This window comes from Bombina bombina, chromosome 5, assembly GCF_027579735.1.
Source record: "Bombina bombina isolate aBomBom1 chromosome 5, aBomBom1.pri, whole genome shotgun sequence".
Classification (NCBI taxonomy): Eukaryota; Metazoa; Chordata; class Amphibia; order Anura; family Bombinatoridae; genus Bombina; species Bombina bombina.
In genome coordinates, this window is record NC_069503.1 from 932812654 (window position 1) to 932829656 (window position 17003).

General features: G+C 34.9%; 1 protein-coding gene across 4 annotated transcripts in view; it reads right to left on the reverse strand.

Moving 5' to 3' along the window:
- The window catches only part of EYA1 (EYA transcriptional coactivator and phosphatase 1), a 123435-nt gene that overhangs the window by 102049 nt on the left and 4383 nt on the right, over positions 1-17003 (reverse strand). For all 4 annotated transcript variants that reach the window (XM_053715120.1, XM_053715119.1, XM_053715118.1 and 1 more), the window contains exon 3: positions 4065-4142. In XM_053715120.1, the coding sequence (XP_053571095.1) occupies positions 4065-4142 (78 nt within the window). The remainder of the gene's footprint in view (positions 1-4064; positions 4143-17003) is intronic.

Sequence of the window (17003 nt, forward strand, 5' to 3'; positions counted from 1 at the left end):
ATGCTGTGGTTGGCAGATGGTTGTCACATGATACAGGCGGCTGACAAATGGGGAAGAAAGATACATTTGTCAGAAAAAATCTACTTTTTTGAAATTCAGAATGTGTTATTGCGCTGTCTTTTTTATTATGCACTTGCTAATTATGCAATTCTACTGTATTTAGAGGTCCTTTAAATAAACATTTGCATGTATAAACATTTGTAAAGTAATGATTTTCTTCCAGTTTCATTGTCTTTAAAACATTGTGGAGCTAGATTAAATACTATTTAATAACATAAGGACTGGTGAGGCTAGAGAGGCTGAAGATGCTCTTGGGAGCCTAAAAAAACCCTGATATCGCACTTGCGCTATAGTTAGCGCACCACTCATAAACTAGCCATTTGTCTCTAAATGTAGATGTTTAAGATGTTGCAGTGGGTATAAAATATTGTTCTGAAAGGCAGCAACATCAGGGAATTTTTAGAGCAACCATCTATATATTGCAGGAAAAGCCTTTGTGGTATGTTTTGCTGCTCAGACTAGTTGAATGCGGCTTCCTCAAGGCGATACTGTGCTGCTTGTTGCAATACTTGTGACGATGATATAAGTAATTAAATATGTTCCCCCTAAATAGTGCAAGTTTTGTCATTTGCTGACACGCTGCTTTCCGTATATAATTGACTGCCTATACATGCATTCGATATACAGGTAGCCCTCAGTTTACGCCGGGGTTAGGTTCCTGAAGGAATGGTTGTAAATCGAAACCGTGGTAAATTGAAACCCAGTTTATAATGTAAGTCAATGGGAAGTGAGGCAGTTAGGTTCCAGGCCCCTCTCAAAATTGTCATAAGTAACACCTAAAACATTATTTTTATAGCTTTGAAATGAAGACTTTAAATGCTAAACAGCATTATAAACCTAATAAAATAATTACACAACACAGAATATATACTTAAACTAAGTTAAATGAACAAAAACATTTGCTAAACAGCATTATAAACCTAATAAAATAATCACACAACACAAACTTCACTTGCATTTTTCTGCAAACAGTTCTTTCTATGCATTCCAATCTGGACTGATTTATAGACAGGAAGATCGTTTTCCTTTTGAAATCTGCTCGATAGCTCAGGTCTGGTTAAACTGATTCATTTCAGCTTGCTTGGCTTTGCTGCAACACAAGCGGAGAGCTCCACCTACTGGCTATTTTAATCGATGCACTGCTTTTCAATGCTTTTCAATAGCAGTCACATGACTGGAAAAAAAGGTTGTTATTCTGAAACGGTGTTGAACCATTGTAAAACGAGGGCCACCTGTATTGGACTAATGAGATGGTTTATATGAACTGCATTTTATCACCACAACTTGCTCTTTTGAAATGAATAGAACTTTACATACTTTTGTACCATTTTGTCGATAATTGGATGGTGCCATTAACAAATTTGGGACTGTGAATTATTATTTTAGTTTTCTATACTCAATGAGACTATGGGGTATATTTATTATAGTGCGGACAGACATGATACAATGTAGCGTATCATGTCCGCCGCACATCGATAAATGCTGACAGCATACGCTGTTGGCATTTATCATTGCATCAGCAGTTCTTGTGAACTACTAGTGCAATACCGCCCCCTGCAGATTTGCGGCCAATCGACCGCTAGCAGGGGGTTTCAATCAACCCAATCATATTCGATTGGGTTGATTTCTGTCTGACGCCTCAGAGCAGGCGGACAGGTTATGGAGCTGCGGTCTTTAGACCGCTACTTCATAACTTCTGTTTCCAGCTCGCCGGAAACAAGGGCATCAAGCTACATACGGAGCTTGATAAATTGACACCTAGTGAGATCTCTCTCCATGATGCTTTTTTCTAGTGGCCACTAGTATTTTCTTTGTTTGTTTGTTTCTTTTAGGTGGTATAACATAGTTTTGCACTTTCTATGCAATAAATTAGTTAATTGCTTAACATAGGCTCTAAGTAGTTGTGTGGATGCTTATTCCCTGAATCCTATCCCTGTGCAGGTTTTTATCTTTTTTTATGAGATGATGCTTTCTAGGGTACTCTTTGTTCTTTTTCTCTCACACATTTTTTTTTTATTAATCTTAGTACCCCGTGCATCTCTAGATATATATCTAGCATTCTCTATTTATATTATGTAGACTAGAGTATTGAGCTGGTGAAATATTTTGTATATATACATATGTATTTATGTATTTAAATGTGTATGTATGTATTAACAGACATATATACACATATAAACACATAAATAGATATGTACACATATATAGACATATATAAGTGCATTGGAGCCCTTTGCAGTTAAGTAGATGAAAACATGAAAAATAATATTTATGCAATATTAATTTTTAATAAAAAATTTAACTTTGTATTTACTGTAAATATTCCAAAGGTTATCTGCACATAGCAGAATATCTTCTAATTAGCTAAATTGATATTCCTATATATATATCTGTATATATCTATACCTATATATAATCATCAATATATAAAGGTATAAATATATATTGTACAAAAAAAAACCCATCAGATATATGTAGAAATATTTATTTCTGAATAAATAGAACATATTTTGTTATGTGAAGAACATAGAAATGTGAAATATTAATATTTTCCTAACGGGTTAGCGCACATGAGAATATGCAATCAGGTTTGCGTGAGAATGGGGTGTTGTGTTTTTTTTTCCATTTTTCTTCTCCATTGACTTTTATGAGGGAATATGTGAACGTCCAGTTAGCACACTAACGTAAACAGTTTACTTTCAACTCATAATACGAGTGCAACCTGACGAGCGCAAAAAGCTTACTTCTAGCACAATTAACGCTTGATTGGGGGCGTTATTAGCGCTCCACTTGTAATCTGGCCCTTAGTGTTTAATGGCTGGTAATGCCCTTTATATCTATACTTCTGTCTTTTACAATATCTGACACTCGCAGCATTAAAACCAATACTAAAACAGCATGCTTGTTATATATAGCAATGCTAAACGTTATTTTTGTGTATATATATATATATATATGCAAAAAAAGAATTATCCAATGCACGTCCACGATAGGTCATGTGTCTATGACTACGGCCATGTTGTGCCGAAACCGGTCAGACTTTACACACTGTTCTCTTTGCTGAGATCTTTTTGTACACGTTTTTATCCTATGGAGTATTTAAAATAAAGATACATTTTTTATATTTTACAATTGGATTCTGAGTGACTTTATCCCCTATCGTGGACGGGCATTGGATAATTCTTTTTTTGCATTTTTACTGTGGAGTACTGGGATTCCACTTCCGCAAGCACGCCCTGGCCGACACAGGCTCCAGCTGATCCTGACGTCTTTGTTACTTTGGAGGAGGTGTGTGCAGTAGTGAGAGGCTGAACGGTGTTACCGGAACCAAGCTGCAGAGACTGTACCCGGCTTTTTGGAACACAAGAAATTACTGGTGATCAGCGGTTCCACAGCACCGTGAGTACACATATTACATGCATGGCTACTTGACATCTTAACTGTTTGCTTTGCCCAACTTTATATTCCTACCGGAGACAAGGAACTTTGTACGGCTCTGAGCTGTATTGCAATTGCTAACACAGTAGCTGTTAGTTCTGGAGTATATCGTTACATGCTGGGCTATATGGTATATGTGGTTCTCTGTTTATGGTTCATCATATCCTTTTGGAGTATAATTTAAACCATTGCCGCAACAGTTTTTTGGATACGCCTACTTGCTTGCATGTTATGGTCAGTGCTGTAAATCAGGAGGAATACGCTGACTTTCTTCTTGGGGTCTACAAGGATTGAGTTGGTTATACCTATATACAATCTCTCTCTAAAACTGCATGTCGCGAAGGTGACAGCCTCCCCTAGCACACAGAAAAGTTCTGAACTTTGTTTTGCCGGGCAATGTATGTTGCTCCTTTTTTGATATATATATATAATTTAAATTTAACTAAAATGGATGATGATTTTTAAATCCCATAACATAATAAAGAATCCTAAAGATTTAAAGCAGAGGTACAAATAAGTGTATATGTAGGGCATCTACTACTACTAATATAATTATCTCCTCTTACCCGACCCTGAGTAGTTGTCTAAAGATCCATCTGCAGTTGTTGCTGCAATATCACTGCTGCTCATTGGCTCTGTTTTAACTGTAAATATAAAACAACAAATATTACACATGTAATACATTTGTTACAGGAAAAAAAAAACAGGTCTAAAAATAAACCATTACCTGTTAAGTTATATTCCATAAGAAAATATGTTTTAAAATGAAACTAAATAATAAAAGCATGGAGGATAATGCATTTATAAACTTTACTAAAAGAATGTCACAATAGCAGCTGTACAATTGGTAATCTTTCATAATTCAGATAGAGAATTTTACATAACTTTCTAATATACTTCTATTATCAATTTTCTTTTGTGGAAAAGCAGGGATGTATGTAGGGATGGGCGAATGTATTTATATTCTAATTCAAATTTTAGAATGGGAATGTTATTTAGAAATTTGATTTGCATAATAGAATGTTGATAAGAACGAATATTCTTAAAAATTCTATTATTGAATGTTATTTACAGTTTTCGAATGTCACTTTTTTTTTCCGAATAAAAAGCAGAGCTTTATTCCATAGTGAAGAAACACAAAGTAACAAACAAAGGAGGAGGGGGCGTGGCATTACACATTTCGTGCCGTGCGGTACTTAGTCATAGGATAATAGGTGAGTATGAAAAAGGTAAGTAAATACCCTGCCACCACCAATCAGAGTTGCATACTCATTCATGGGAGTGACAACGCATGTGAATACATAATGTAATAAAAACAAAAGGAAAATAAAAAAGAAACAAAGATTCGTAAAAGTTAACACTAATTCACTGAAAAATAACAAAACAACATAACATAGTACCCCCAACAACACATTCAGAATCACAAATGAGTACACCAATCGCCAACCCAACTGTGGGAATGCGCGACCAACATGTTCACCATCCATAAAGAGTTGGCACACCGATCCAAACACTGTGGCAAACCGCCACCCCATCAAACACACAGACACACAACACCGCAAGCTCCGATGACGATGTCGAATGAAACTTTTGAATTGGAATGTGACATTTGAATCTGACATTCGAATTCAAATGTGACATTCAAATTTGAATATTACATATATAAAACCCAGTATCAGACTAGAAATACTATTTCGAATTTGAATGTTACATTTATAAAACACAGTATTAGACTAGAAATACTATTTTGAATTTGAATGTCACATTCAAATTCAAATATTACATTTATAAAACACAGTATTAGACTAGAAATATCAAATTCAAATATTTGATTGGTGCATTAACCCCTTAATGACCACAGCACTTTTCCATTTTCTGTCCGTTTGGGACCAAGGCTATTTTTACATTTCTGCGGTGTTTGTGTTTAGCTGTAATTTTCCTCTTACTCATTTACTGTAACCACACATATTATATACCGTTTTTCTCGCCATTAAATGGACTTTCTAAAGATACCATTATTTTCATCATATCTTATAATTTACTATAAAAATTTTTTATAAAATATGAGGAAAAAATTGAAAAAAAACACACTTTTTCTAACTATGACCCCCAAAATCTGTTACACATCTACAACCACCAAAAACACTCATGCTAAATAGTTTCTAAATTTTGTCCTGAGTTTAGAAATACCCAATGTTTACATGTTCTTTGCTTTTTTTGTAAGTTATAGGGCAATAAGTACAAGTAGCACTTTGCTATTTCCAAACCATTATTTTTCAAAATTAGCGCTAGTTACATTAGAACACTAATATCTTTCAGGAATCTCTGAATATCCATTGACATGTATATATTTTTTTTTAGTAGACATCCCAAAGTATTCATCTAGGCCCATTTTGGTATATTTCATGCCACCATTTCACCGCCAAATGCGATTAAATACAAAAAATCGTTCACTTTTTTACTAATTTTTTTCACAAACTTTTGGTTTCTCACTGAAATTATTTACAAACAGCTTGTGCAATTATGGCTTAAATGGTTGTAAATTCTTCTCTGGGATCCCCTTTGTTCAGAAATAGCAGACATATATGGCTTTGGCGTTGCTTTTTAGTAATTAGAAGGCTGCTAAATGCCACTGCGCACTACACATGTATTATGCCCAGCAGTGAAGGGGTTAATTATGGAGCATGTAGGAAGTTTTTAGGGATAATTTTAGCTTTAGTGTAGTGTAGTAGACAACCCCAAGTATTAATCTAGGCCAATTTTGGTATATTTCATGCCACCATTTCACCGCCAAATGCGATCAAATTAAAAAAAACGTTAAATTTTTCACAATTTTAGGTTTCTCACTGAAATCATTTACAAACAGCTTGTGCAATTATGGCACAAATTGTTGTAAATGCTTCTCTGGGATCCCCTTTGTTCAGAAATAGCAGACATATATAGCTTTGGCGTTGCTTTTTGGTAATTAGAAGGCCGCTAAATGCCGCTGCGCATCACACGAGTATTATGGCTAGCAGTGAAGGGGTTAATTAGGTAGCTTGTAGGGAGCTTGCAGGGTTAATTTTAGCTTTAGTGTAGAGATCAGCCTCCCACCTGACACATCACACCCCCTGATCCCTCCCAAACAGCTCTCTTCCCTCCCCCACCCCACAATTGTCCCCGCCATCTTAAGTACTGGCAGAAAGTCTGCCAGTACTAAAATAAAAGCTATCTTTTATTTTTTTTATTATTATTTTTGAGCATATTTACATATGCTGCTATGTAGGATCCCCCCTTAGCCTCCAACCTCCCTGATCCCCCCCAAACAGCTCTCTAACCCCCCCCCCCCTGCCTTATTGTGTGCCATATTGGGTACTGGCAGCTGTCTGCCAGTACCCAGTTTGAAATGAAAAAGTTTTTGTTGATTTTTATTAAAAAAAACAACTATTTTCTGTAGTGTAGCTGCACCCCCCACAACCCCCAACCCCCAACCCTCTCCCAGATTACTACTTTTATTTATTTATACTCTCTCTCCCACTGAGTCTCTCCCACTGAGTCCTTATAATTGTTCCATAGTGTAGGGTTCCCGTGCACGCGCGCGCGTTCTGGCACGCACCCCACACGCGATCCTGCCTCCCTCCTCCATTGATCGCCGCCCACCCACCTCCCTGGATAAGCTCCCACCCACCAACGAACACTGCGATCAATGGCCGATGCAGAGAGGGCCACAGAGTGGCTCTCTCTAAATCGGACTGCTCAAAACTGTTATTGCAGGATGCCTCAATATCGAGACATCACTGCAATAACATGAAAGCGACTGGAAGCGATCAGGATCGCTTCCAGGGCTTTCAAAGACCAACGACGTACGGGGTACGTCCTTGGTCCTTAACTGCATTTTTTTGCAGGACGTACCCCATACGTCGTTGGTCGTTAAGGGGTTAAAGGGACATGAAACCCATTTTTTTTTCGTTCATGATATAGAAAGAACATGCAATTTTAAACAACTTTCTAATTTACTCCTATTATCTTATTTGTTTTATTTTCTTCATATTCTTTGCTGAAAAGCATATCTAGATAGACTCAGTAGCTGCTGATTCGTTGCTGCACTTAGAATCCTGGTGATTGGCTCACCCATGTGCATTGCTTTTTCTTCAACTAAGGATATCTAAAAAATGAAGCAAAATAAATAAAGTAAATTGGATTGTTTTTTAAATTTGCACTCTCTTTCTAAATCATGAAAGAAAATGTTTGGGTTTAGTGTACCTTTAAGTATTTAAAGTGCCATAAAACATGTTGAGATATGTTGACAAGCATTTCAAAATAATTTTCAAAAATAAGCAAAATGACTTACATAGCTGTGCTTTCTGGAGTAGACCGATTCACCACCCCCTTATCAGTGTTTAACATCAGAAACACAGGCATTGTATTTTAACTGAGTTCACAACAGCTTATTTGCTTCTAGGCATGCTCCAGCAGATAATACCTGTTAATGTCTTGCATTCTACCATATCAATGGTGGATATATATGCAGCCATAAAAGGAATTGTGTTGGGGGGAGTTAGAGCTGTACAATTCGACACTTAAAAGAAAGTGAGGCACTGCAATATAAATTTACAGGAAACGTACTTAAAGTTCATATTATTATATTTTGTCTCCATCCCAACTTGTTTTATGTCCCTTTAAATGCTAACATTAATTCTAAAGAAACATTAAAATTACAGAATGAATATCAAGGTAAACATTCAATTGATAAATTTACAACATTCCTAAATCACAGTAGCATGCAGTGTATTATTATTCTATGACTTTAAGCTTCTTCTAGCCAAAGACTGCATTTTACCAAACACTGCATTTTACAAAACACTGCATTTTACCAAACACTGCATTTTACCAAACACTGCATTTTACCTATTTTCAAGGAACCATTATGCTTTAGAGTAATCTTATCTTTACAGAGGACCTAAATAGACCCATAACTATTTATATTTTTGTAAAAAAAAATCCCTTTTTTATTATTTAAAATTCAAGTTTAAAACTTTAGAGAAATGTTTACAATTTTCTTTAAATGTTCTTTTTTTCTGATTATGTCTGCCCATATTTGAAATTCCTGAGAGAGCAAGATCTCACAAAAAAACCTGGAAAAAAAACTAATCCTAACAAACAAATAACTACTTATAACTAAAAATGGGAGATAAATAGATTTTTTTTTAAAAAAGATTTATGTTTAAGCTTAGCAGAACAAGCACATTCCTATATAAACAATGTTATGAATAATAAAGGAAAACAACATAACAAGTAAGATTTTGGCTTTATTATTGTTTGTGGAGATAAAATGGACCTTGCACTCAATTCTATTATGCATATGAAACCGCATAAACATGTGTTGGTGCATGGGAAACTATTTATTTAGAGCTCTTTAAAATAGTCTTGAAATGATCAGAGAATGTCAGCTTGGTCACAACGTATCCCCTAGCATTGATTGCGCACTGGCACATAAGCGGATGTATGACAACATTGCTGGTAGATAGTGACCCCCCTTCCCTAAACATTGGAAAAAATTTTGTTTTGTTTTTTTTCAACACAGTAAAAAAAAAAAATTACAAAAATAAATTTAATCAATTTTGTCTGTATATTTACTCTAAAAGTGGATGCAACTACACATTGTTGCACATTGGTGACCAATCTAGGGGAAGAATATTAAAAACAAATAAAAGTGGGCTACACAATAGATTTATGCAAACCTATTCTATTTATTACGCTGCTAGAAGAGGTTTAAGCACAGACAAGTACAACCAGTTTATTCAGGCCCATAAAGCGTCCATGCTGACGTAGGTAGCGCACAAAAGAGATCTATGCATCAGCAGAACCTGCAATATCATTCATTTCATTTCTATAAATAGTTTTCTTTCTATACTACACAGAGCAGATTTCAGTGACTTCTTCACATTGCCTGGACGCAATCACTGAGCACTATATTACATTTTGAATGTATTTTGAATTATTTAAAAGCCTTGGGCCATAAATAGTGTGTGTATTTGCTTTGCAACTTTCCTATGCTTTCTTTGGAAGGGATATGCATTTGTATCACTATTTTATTTTATGTTATTTATTACTTAATTACTAGGTACATTTACCATGTAAAATTACAATAACTGGTACAAGAATGCATATGGCACCACATGTAAAGCAAAGGGTATGGGAATTATTACTTTGGCAAGCAAATATTTTGCCTCGTATCCTTCTGGCTATTTTGTTAGAAGCAAAAAACTAAAAATGGAATTCCTCATAAATGTTTAATTATGCATAGTAAAAAAAAAGTTATGTATTTTACTGCAATTGACCTCTAAAGACTGTGGTTTTCCATTTTCCCCAGATAAGCTGGAGTGAACACTCAAGTCTACAGCTCAGAAGTTTGACCTGGCAGTGATTGCTTGATCTGTAAAGTAGCTAATTTCTGTCTGTCCATAGATAACCTCAACAGAGGGAATATGATAAACAATGCTCAAATGTATATCCCTGGAACACAAAACAGTGGGAATTTGCTTAGAAATTACCGTTCTAAATGCTTCTTTGCATGTAGATCTTTTTTGCAGTGTAGAGCTGATATATACTTTGCGTATGTAAACGGTGTAATATCCCTTTAATATGTTAAAAATACCTATAAAACTGCAGTATGAGCAAAAAGACAATATATTTGTGCAAAAATACTTCTGTAAAAGTTATCACTGCTGCACTGATAACTGAATGTGGACACAGCCCACTGTCAATAGGGCTCCATTACATATGCAGCGTCGCCGCAAAATCCTCCGCCGCTGGATTTCACGTGATTTTGGTATTACATATACGGCGTAGCATACAAGTTACGCGCGTATATTTCACCCTTCGGCCATATTTTTTTTTACCCATAGACTAACATAGAACAGCCGCGCAATTTGGTATCCAATATACAGCGTAAGGACTTAGGCGCGCAGAATTCAGAAAATCTTCTCTATTCTCATCTTGCCACAAATTGCAGGCGCAGTAACCCTTGCACTGACTAAAAAAGCAACGTAACTCCATGAAGGGCTAACAAACGCATGTGCAATCAATACATATCAGCCGCAAATCTCAAACAGTTAAACGTCATTTATTATTCCTGCCCCTGCAAGTATGTTAAACTAATGACAAACAGCACAACCTCTCACCTGCAGCCTTAAAACACCTGGCAATGCACACCCTCATTAGCCACCATGTTTCCCCTGCTTTACCCACAATATCTAACTGAAGAAAATGGTGGGTGCGCATGGGTTTATATATGAATTTTGAATAGCGTAATTACGCGTTGCATTTTTATTTGAAATCGCGGTTCATTTTTACGAGTGTTAGCCTAATTTGCATAAAACTACTCTTTATTGACACTTTCCGTGAACAAAATACTGGCGTAAGTTACTTACAACGACTGAAATGTGTATTTGTGCACATTTCAGAAGATCGCCAGTTTGTCCTCCTTACGCCAGTTTAGCATCTAACGGCGCAGCATATGTAATACCCGATGTGCAAGGTGAAACTACGGGCAGCACAGGTTTCCACACATGCCCCAAAGCCTGCGCCGTATATTTAATCACGCCCAATGTGGTAAGACAACTGTACAGGTGTTTTGTGAATTAAATGCTACAGGTGGTGGTGGAGTTATTCCAGTTGATCTGTGCAAAGTGCATTACATAAGTTATTTCATAGGTTTTCAAATTTATAACCATTCCAATCCATTAGAAAACCTGATTTTCATATAGTTTGCCAGTAGCTTTTTACTTTCTAAACTCCACTAACATTGACACATTTCAAGTCCCTTTTCACATAATCTCATCACTCCTTAAATGGAAAGTAAAGTCAAAATTAAACTTTCATGATTCAGATAGTAAATGCAATTTTAAACAACTTTCCATTTTACTTATATTATCAAATTTGCTTTGTTTTCTTGGTATCCTTTGTTGAAGAGTAAATCTAGGTAGGCCGGAGCTTAGGAGTGTGCCTTTAGCAGTCTATGGCCGCAGTGTTTGTAACTATGTATAACATTGCTACAAACAATGTTGCAAACACTGCTGCTAGATGGCTAAAGAGGTGCAAACTCCTGAATTGCCTAGGTTACCCTTTAATAAAAGTTACAAAGAGAACTAAGTAAACTTGATAATAGTAGTAAACTGAAAAAAATAAAATGTAACTAAACAATCAATTAAAGTTTCATTTTTACTTTACTGTTCCTTTAAACTATTGAAAACTCATCTGTCTTATTTTGAAAAGTATATATTGGTTGTTTTAGCATTTTTTTGCAATGTTTAAAGGGGCATGGAAGTCAAAATTAAACTTTTATTGTTCAAATGGAGCATGCAATCTTAAGATACTTTTTAAATTAATTATATTATCAAATGTACCTTTTTCTCTTGGTATCTTTAATTGAAAGCTTATCTTGGTAGGCCCAGTAACAGTAGTGCACTACTGGGAACTAGATAGTAATTTGTTGGCTATGCAAATATGCCTTTTGTTATTGGATCACCAGATATGTTCAGCTAGCTCCCAGTAGTGCATTGCTTCTCTGGAGCTGACTTTTACTATGTTATTAACCTGTCTGCATTAGTTAAAACCAGTTATTTGCAATGATAAAATGCTCTAATATATTAGAGTAATATTTTTTTGAACGTGTGTGCCCCTCTAAGTGTTAGTGCATGCTTACTGCACGTGAATAACAACTATCATATCCTGCTTAATAAAAAGTTAAAGGGACACTGCACAATACAATTAGTTACCCCTTAACGTGTTCCAATTGACTTGTTATACATACTACAGAATATTAAATATATGGGATTTTGTATTTAAAATAGCATATTAGCTAATTAAAAATATCACATTTTGCTTTCAAGGATATGTCCATTTAAATGATTTACCTTCAGAAAGAACAGGCTTGCTCATCGTATCTTTTTCTGTACACAAAGTTTAATAGTAAAGTGTTGAATTGTTAATGAATTCTGTGGTTTCAATAAGTAAAGCCAGCTATTTCAAATGCAAAAAAATATTTCTCAATCTCCCACCACTTGCTGGGAGGTTATTTTATGCTGTTTACATGACTTTTCCACAGAGATTGCAGACATGTTCATATTGTTCAACAGTCTGCATTGACTATTAAAAATAACAAAATAAAAGGGCTAGATTACAAGTGTAGTGCTAATTTATCACGTGCCCGTAAATGGGCAAATTCTACCGTTTACGAGCTCACGAAAAATAACCAGACATTACAAATGGCTGGTTAATGCTACTGCGAGCTCGCAGAGAGATCAGATCTCTGGTTAATTTTAAAAATGTCCCCCAAGTGTAGGTGTGAGGTTCCTTAATAAAATAAAAAAATATGAGCATCTTTAATTTATTGAAAATTAACTGCACAAAGCAGTTTTTAGGGGTTAACGTGAAGGGATGTGGGGTGTTAGAAAAAATGGTACTGAAATGTGCCTTTACATTGCAGTCTATGGAGACAGTGTTCTCACTCAAAATATATATGTATTTGCTGCCCATCGCTGCACGACTTACCCCCTTCGCTATGTTCTCTGCCATGTCTCACAGCATGAGAACGAGGCTCCCATTGGAGCCTATGGAAGAGCGCTCTTGTGAGTGTGAAGCTTGCCTGCAATGTGAATGCAAGGTCGCATTCGCATTGTGCCTCACCTCTAATATCAGCGCACATTTGCGTGCGCTGGTATAACTAGTGGAGCAATTGACTTCCCAAAAAACATGGAAATCAGCACACCTTTCTTCTCTGCATGGGGCACGGAATACCAGACTTGCCAGGTCCACTTCAATATCCAAAAAATCCAAAAAAGATTCCAGCCTCCACAATCAATAAAAAAATCTTTATTTCTCAGATGTAGGGTCCCAGAAACACATGACTAAGAGCCTAATGCAGCCTTGAAACGTTGTATGTGTTTCTGGGACCCTACATCTGAGAAATAAAGATTTTTTATTGATTGTGGAGGCTGGAATCTTTTTTTTTATTTTTTGATTACTAGTGGAGCAAACATTGCGCTTGTGAAATCACAATTTTGCACTCCACTCGTGTTCTGGCCCTAAATGAGCAAACAATTGAATGCACTCCAGCAGGTAAATTAAACAAGTGAACATATTAAAGGGGAGAACAACTAGCAGTACAATGTCCCTTTAATTTTTTTTCCCTCAAATTTCAATTTTTTTTTAAAAAAAAAAGAAACAATTATGAGTTTGGATTTTTTAAAAGTTAAAAATAAAATAATGCCAAATAGTAATGCCATCATGAATTGAAATTTTTTTTTAAGTTACAAAAAATTACTTTTGAAAATATTTATTTTTCTGAATCATGTCTAGATGCAAATGTGGAGAAAATACAGTTTTTTTAGTCTTTTTATTTTTTTTAAAATGTACCCAATCTGAGTGTAAAGAAAAAGAATCAGATTTTCTGCATGTATTCTATTTGTAATTTGTCTAGTTTAAAGGGACACTGTACACTAGATTTTTCTTTGCATAAATGTTTTGTAGATGATCGATTTCTAAAGCCCATCTGGGAGTGTTTTTGTAACAATGTATAGTTTTGCTTATTTTTTAATAACATTGTGCTGATTTTCAGATTCCAAACCAAGCCCCAAAGTATCAGATGTAGACTCCTGCTTGCTCCTGTTTCTGTAATGGGTCTTTTCATATGCAGGGGAGGGGGAATATTTTCTCTTCCTGCTTTCTCAGCCCCTTTGAGTGGGTGTCCCAGCCTTGCCTCATCAACAGTGCGAAACGTGACGCTTCTAAGTACGTTTTTAAAATGTTTTATACTAGATTTTTAGATCAGTATCTGTGCATATTCTTCTTTATAGTATCTGACTATTACATGCAGTTATATGAAAATGAGTGTATACTGTCTCTTTAACGAATTGTAATAATGCATGTCGAATGCATTGCAGTGATGTAGCAAGTAAACCAAGATTTGAAGTTTTCACACAAAATTTAAATAGATTGAAACAAGGGCTGATTACTGATATAGAAATTAATCTGCAACTCCTCTCTAAGCAGTTCAAAGGGACAGTAACGTAAAAAACAAACGTTCACGATTTAAGTAGATCATGCAATTTTAAACAACTTTCCAATTTACTTTTATTATCAAATTAACTTGGTTCTCTTTTTATTTAGAGATTAAACCTGATAAAAGCTTAGGAGCATGCACGAGTCTTTAGCAGGCTATGGCAGCATTGTTTGTAACTACAAGCTATCGAAGTAAATTGAAAAGGTTGTTTAAAATTGTATGTTCTATCCAATCAATTTAAAATGTAATTTTGACTATATTGTCACTTTAATTGTAAGACTCCTAATTATGCAAACTATAAATACAATGGTTCAGCAAGCACAGTATGGGAAACACTAATTTGTAGAAAGCTCACACTAGTATGTTTGTAAGACAGATATTTTACATCCTATTCACTGTTGAAATAAAATTGTAGCTTTTATTGTGTGTGCAATGACTCAATACATATCTATATCAAAAGCACTTTGCACTATAATGTCAAAGCACAAATTTAATGTACACATATTTAATGTACACATATTAACACATAAATATATATGCATATATATTTACTGGGAACATACCATTCCTATAGATTTCATGTAAAGTTACTTTTCAGTGCCGTTTTTTTTCTAACACCCTACTCCTGCCAACTTTCCCCCCAAAATACTTCCTAGTGCAGTTGTTTTATTAAAAAATAAAGATGCTGTTATCTTTATTTTTTAATAAACTACATTACACTGTATTTTGGGGGCATTTGTGGCACATTTATAAAATCAACCAGAGAATGAGATCTGATCTCTGGTTAATTTTATAAGCGCTAATTGCTACCGCAAGCTTGTGTACCAATAACTGGTACACATTACACTGGTAATGGCTGGTTAATTATCATGCTCGCAAGCGGGCACGCGATAATTTAGCACTCCACTTGTAACCTAGCCCTAAATGCATAAATGAGTAACAGTTGATTACTTTCAAGTCCTTTATTTCCTTCGTGGCATCTAAAAAAGTACATTTTAGAATGTATTGCATTTTTGTTTTGTTTTTCAAGGATTCTCTTGTGCTGAAAACAAAATATTTTTTGGTCTATGCATTACGGAGCATATTGCAATCCATAAAGATATCTATGGAAGTCGTCATTATCTGCCAATGACTAGTCTATCAGTAGGGATGAGTTATGTTTAAACATGCACTTCCGGTTTGTTTTGTCATGGAAAAGGATAAGAGATAAAATATACATTATAACATTTTTTTTTATTAATGTTATTTTGTTAATGAATACTAAGCAAGCACAATGTGGATTCATCTCAGTAATTTCTCAAATTGAATATTATTTTATATTTATTGCTATGTCTCCAGCATACAAGGTAATAATTATTATTTAGGAACAATGTCATTGATTTGTTTAGAAAGATTACACTGTTTAAATACTTTATATGAAAATCTTTTTACCAAGCCCCATCTCTCGTTTTCATAGAACAGTACCCTTTCAAGAAATATTCTTTGACACCATTATTCATTCTAACAAAACGTTTGCAAGCATTCACTGGCTTGCATACTTGTTCAATTTACTCTATTAGGATTGTTGACCAACTGTTCTGACAAGGCCGCTGGCACAATTCTCAATCAAGGTGAGATAGTGATCCCCAGCTATTCTGTATGCTTGATTAAAGAAATAAGCATCATATTATATGCAATTTAAATGCTCTTTGGAACGGTCATACAAATAATGTGTATGTTTTGACAAAAGCTTTGTAGGCACATACAGTGTATAGAAAGATCTGCAAAGTGTACACGCTACTAAAATAGGTACAGATGTATAATTTTATGTACTCAATCAATAATATCATATAAACATGCTGATATCTTTGTCAATCAACAAAAACTATACAAGTCTGCAGTGATCTACATACTATTGCTTAGCACCCAGGATACAGTATTCATACTGTCCCTGAAAGGAAATCAAAGCAAAAAAAGGAGCCTCTGGGCATATTTTTTTTTTAAATAAATCATTCTTTGGTTCAAGAGAATAGGGTTTTACTCTATTGCTCTGCTCTTAATCTAAATTTATCTAAATGTTTTGGGGGTTTTTTTTCTTCTAAATTACAAATTAATACACAACTAAACGTTTAAAACATATATATTCTAATTAATAGATTACTGAAGTGTGAAAGTTAATATTGCCAGTAAAAGGTTATGCATCACACATGCTTACGTCAACCTTATGCAGATTAAGTCATGTGACCATAACCATGTCAGAGATATAATCTGATGTTACATGCGGGAGTAACTTGTATTTGCATGTTGATTCAGGGAATGAATAAACATAGAACAACTACAAATGTATGCAATTTGATTAAAAAACAAACAAAACAAAACATTCATCATATCTAAAACAGATTGAAATGATTCTTGATCCTATCCATCCAATTAACATATATGTAAATGTATTCTACACCACCACTTCTGTCTTAAAAGTTGT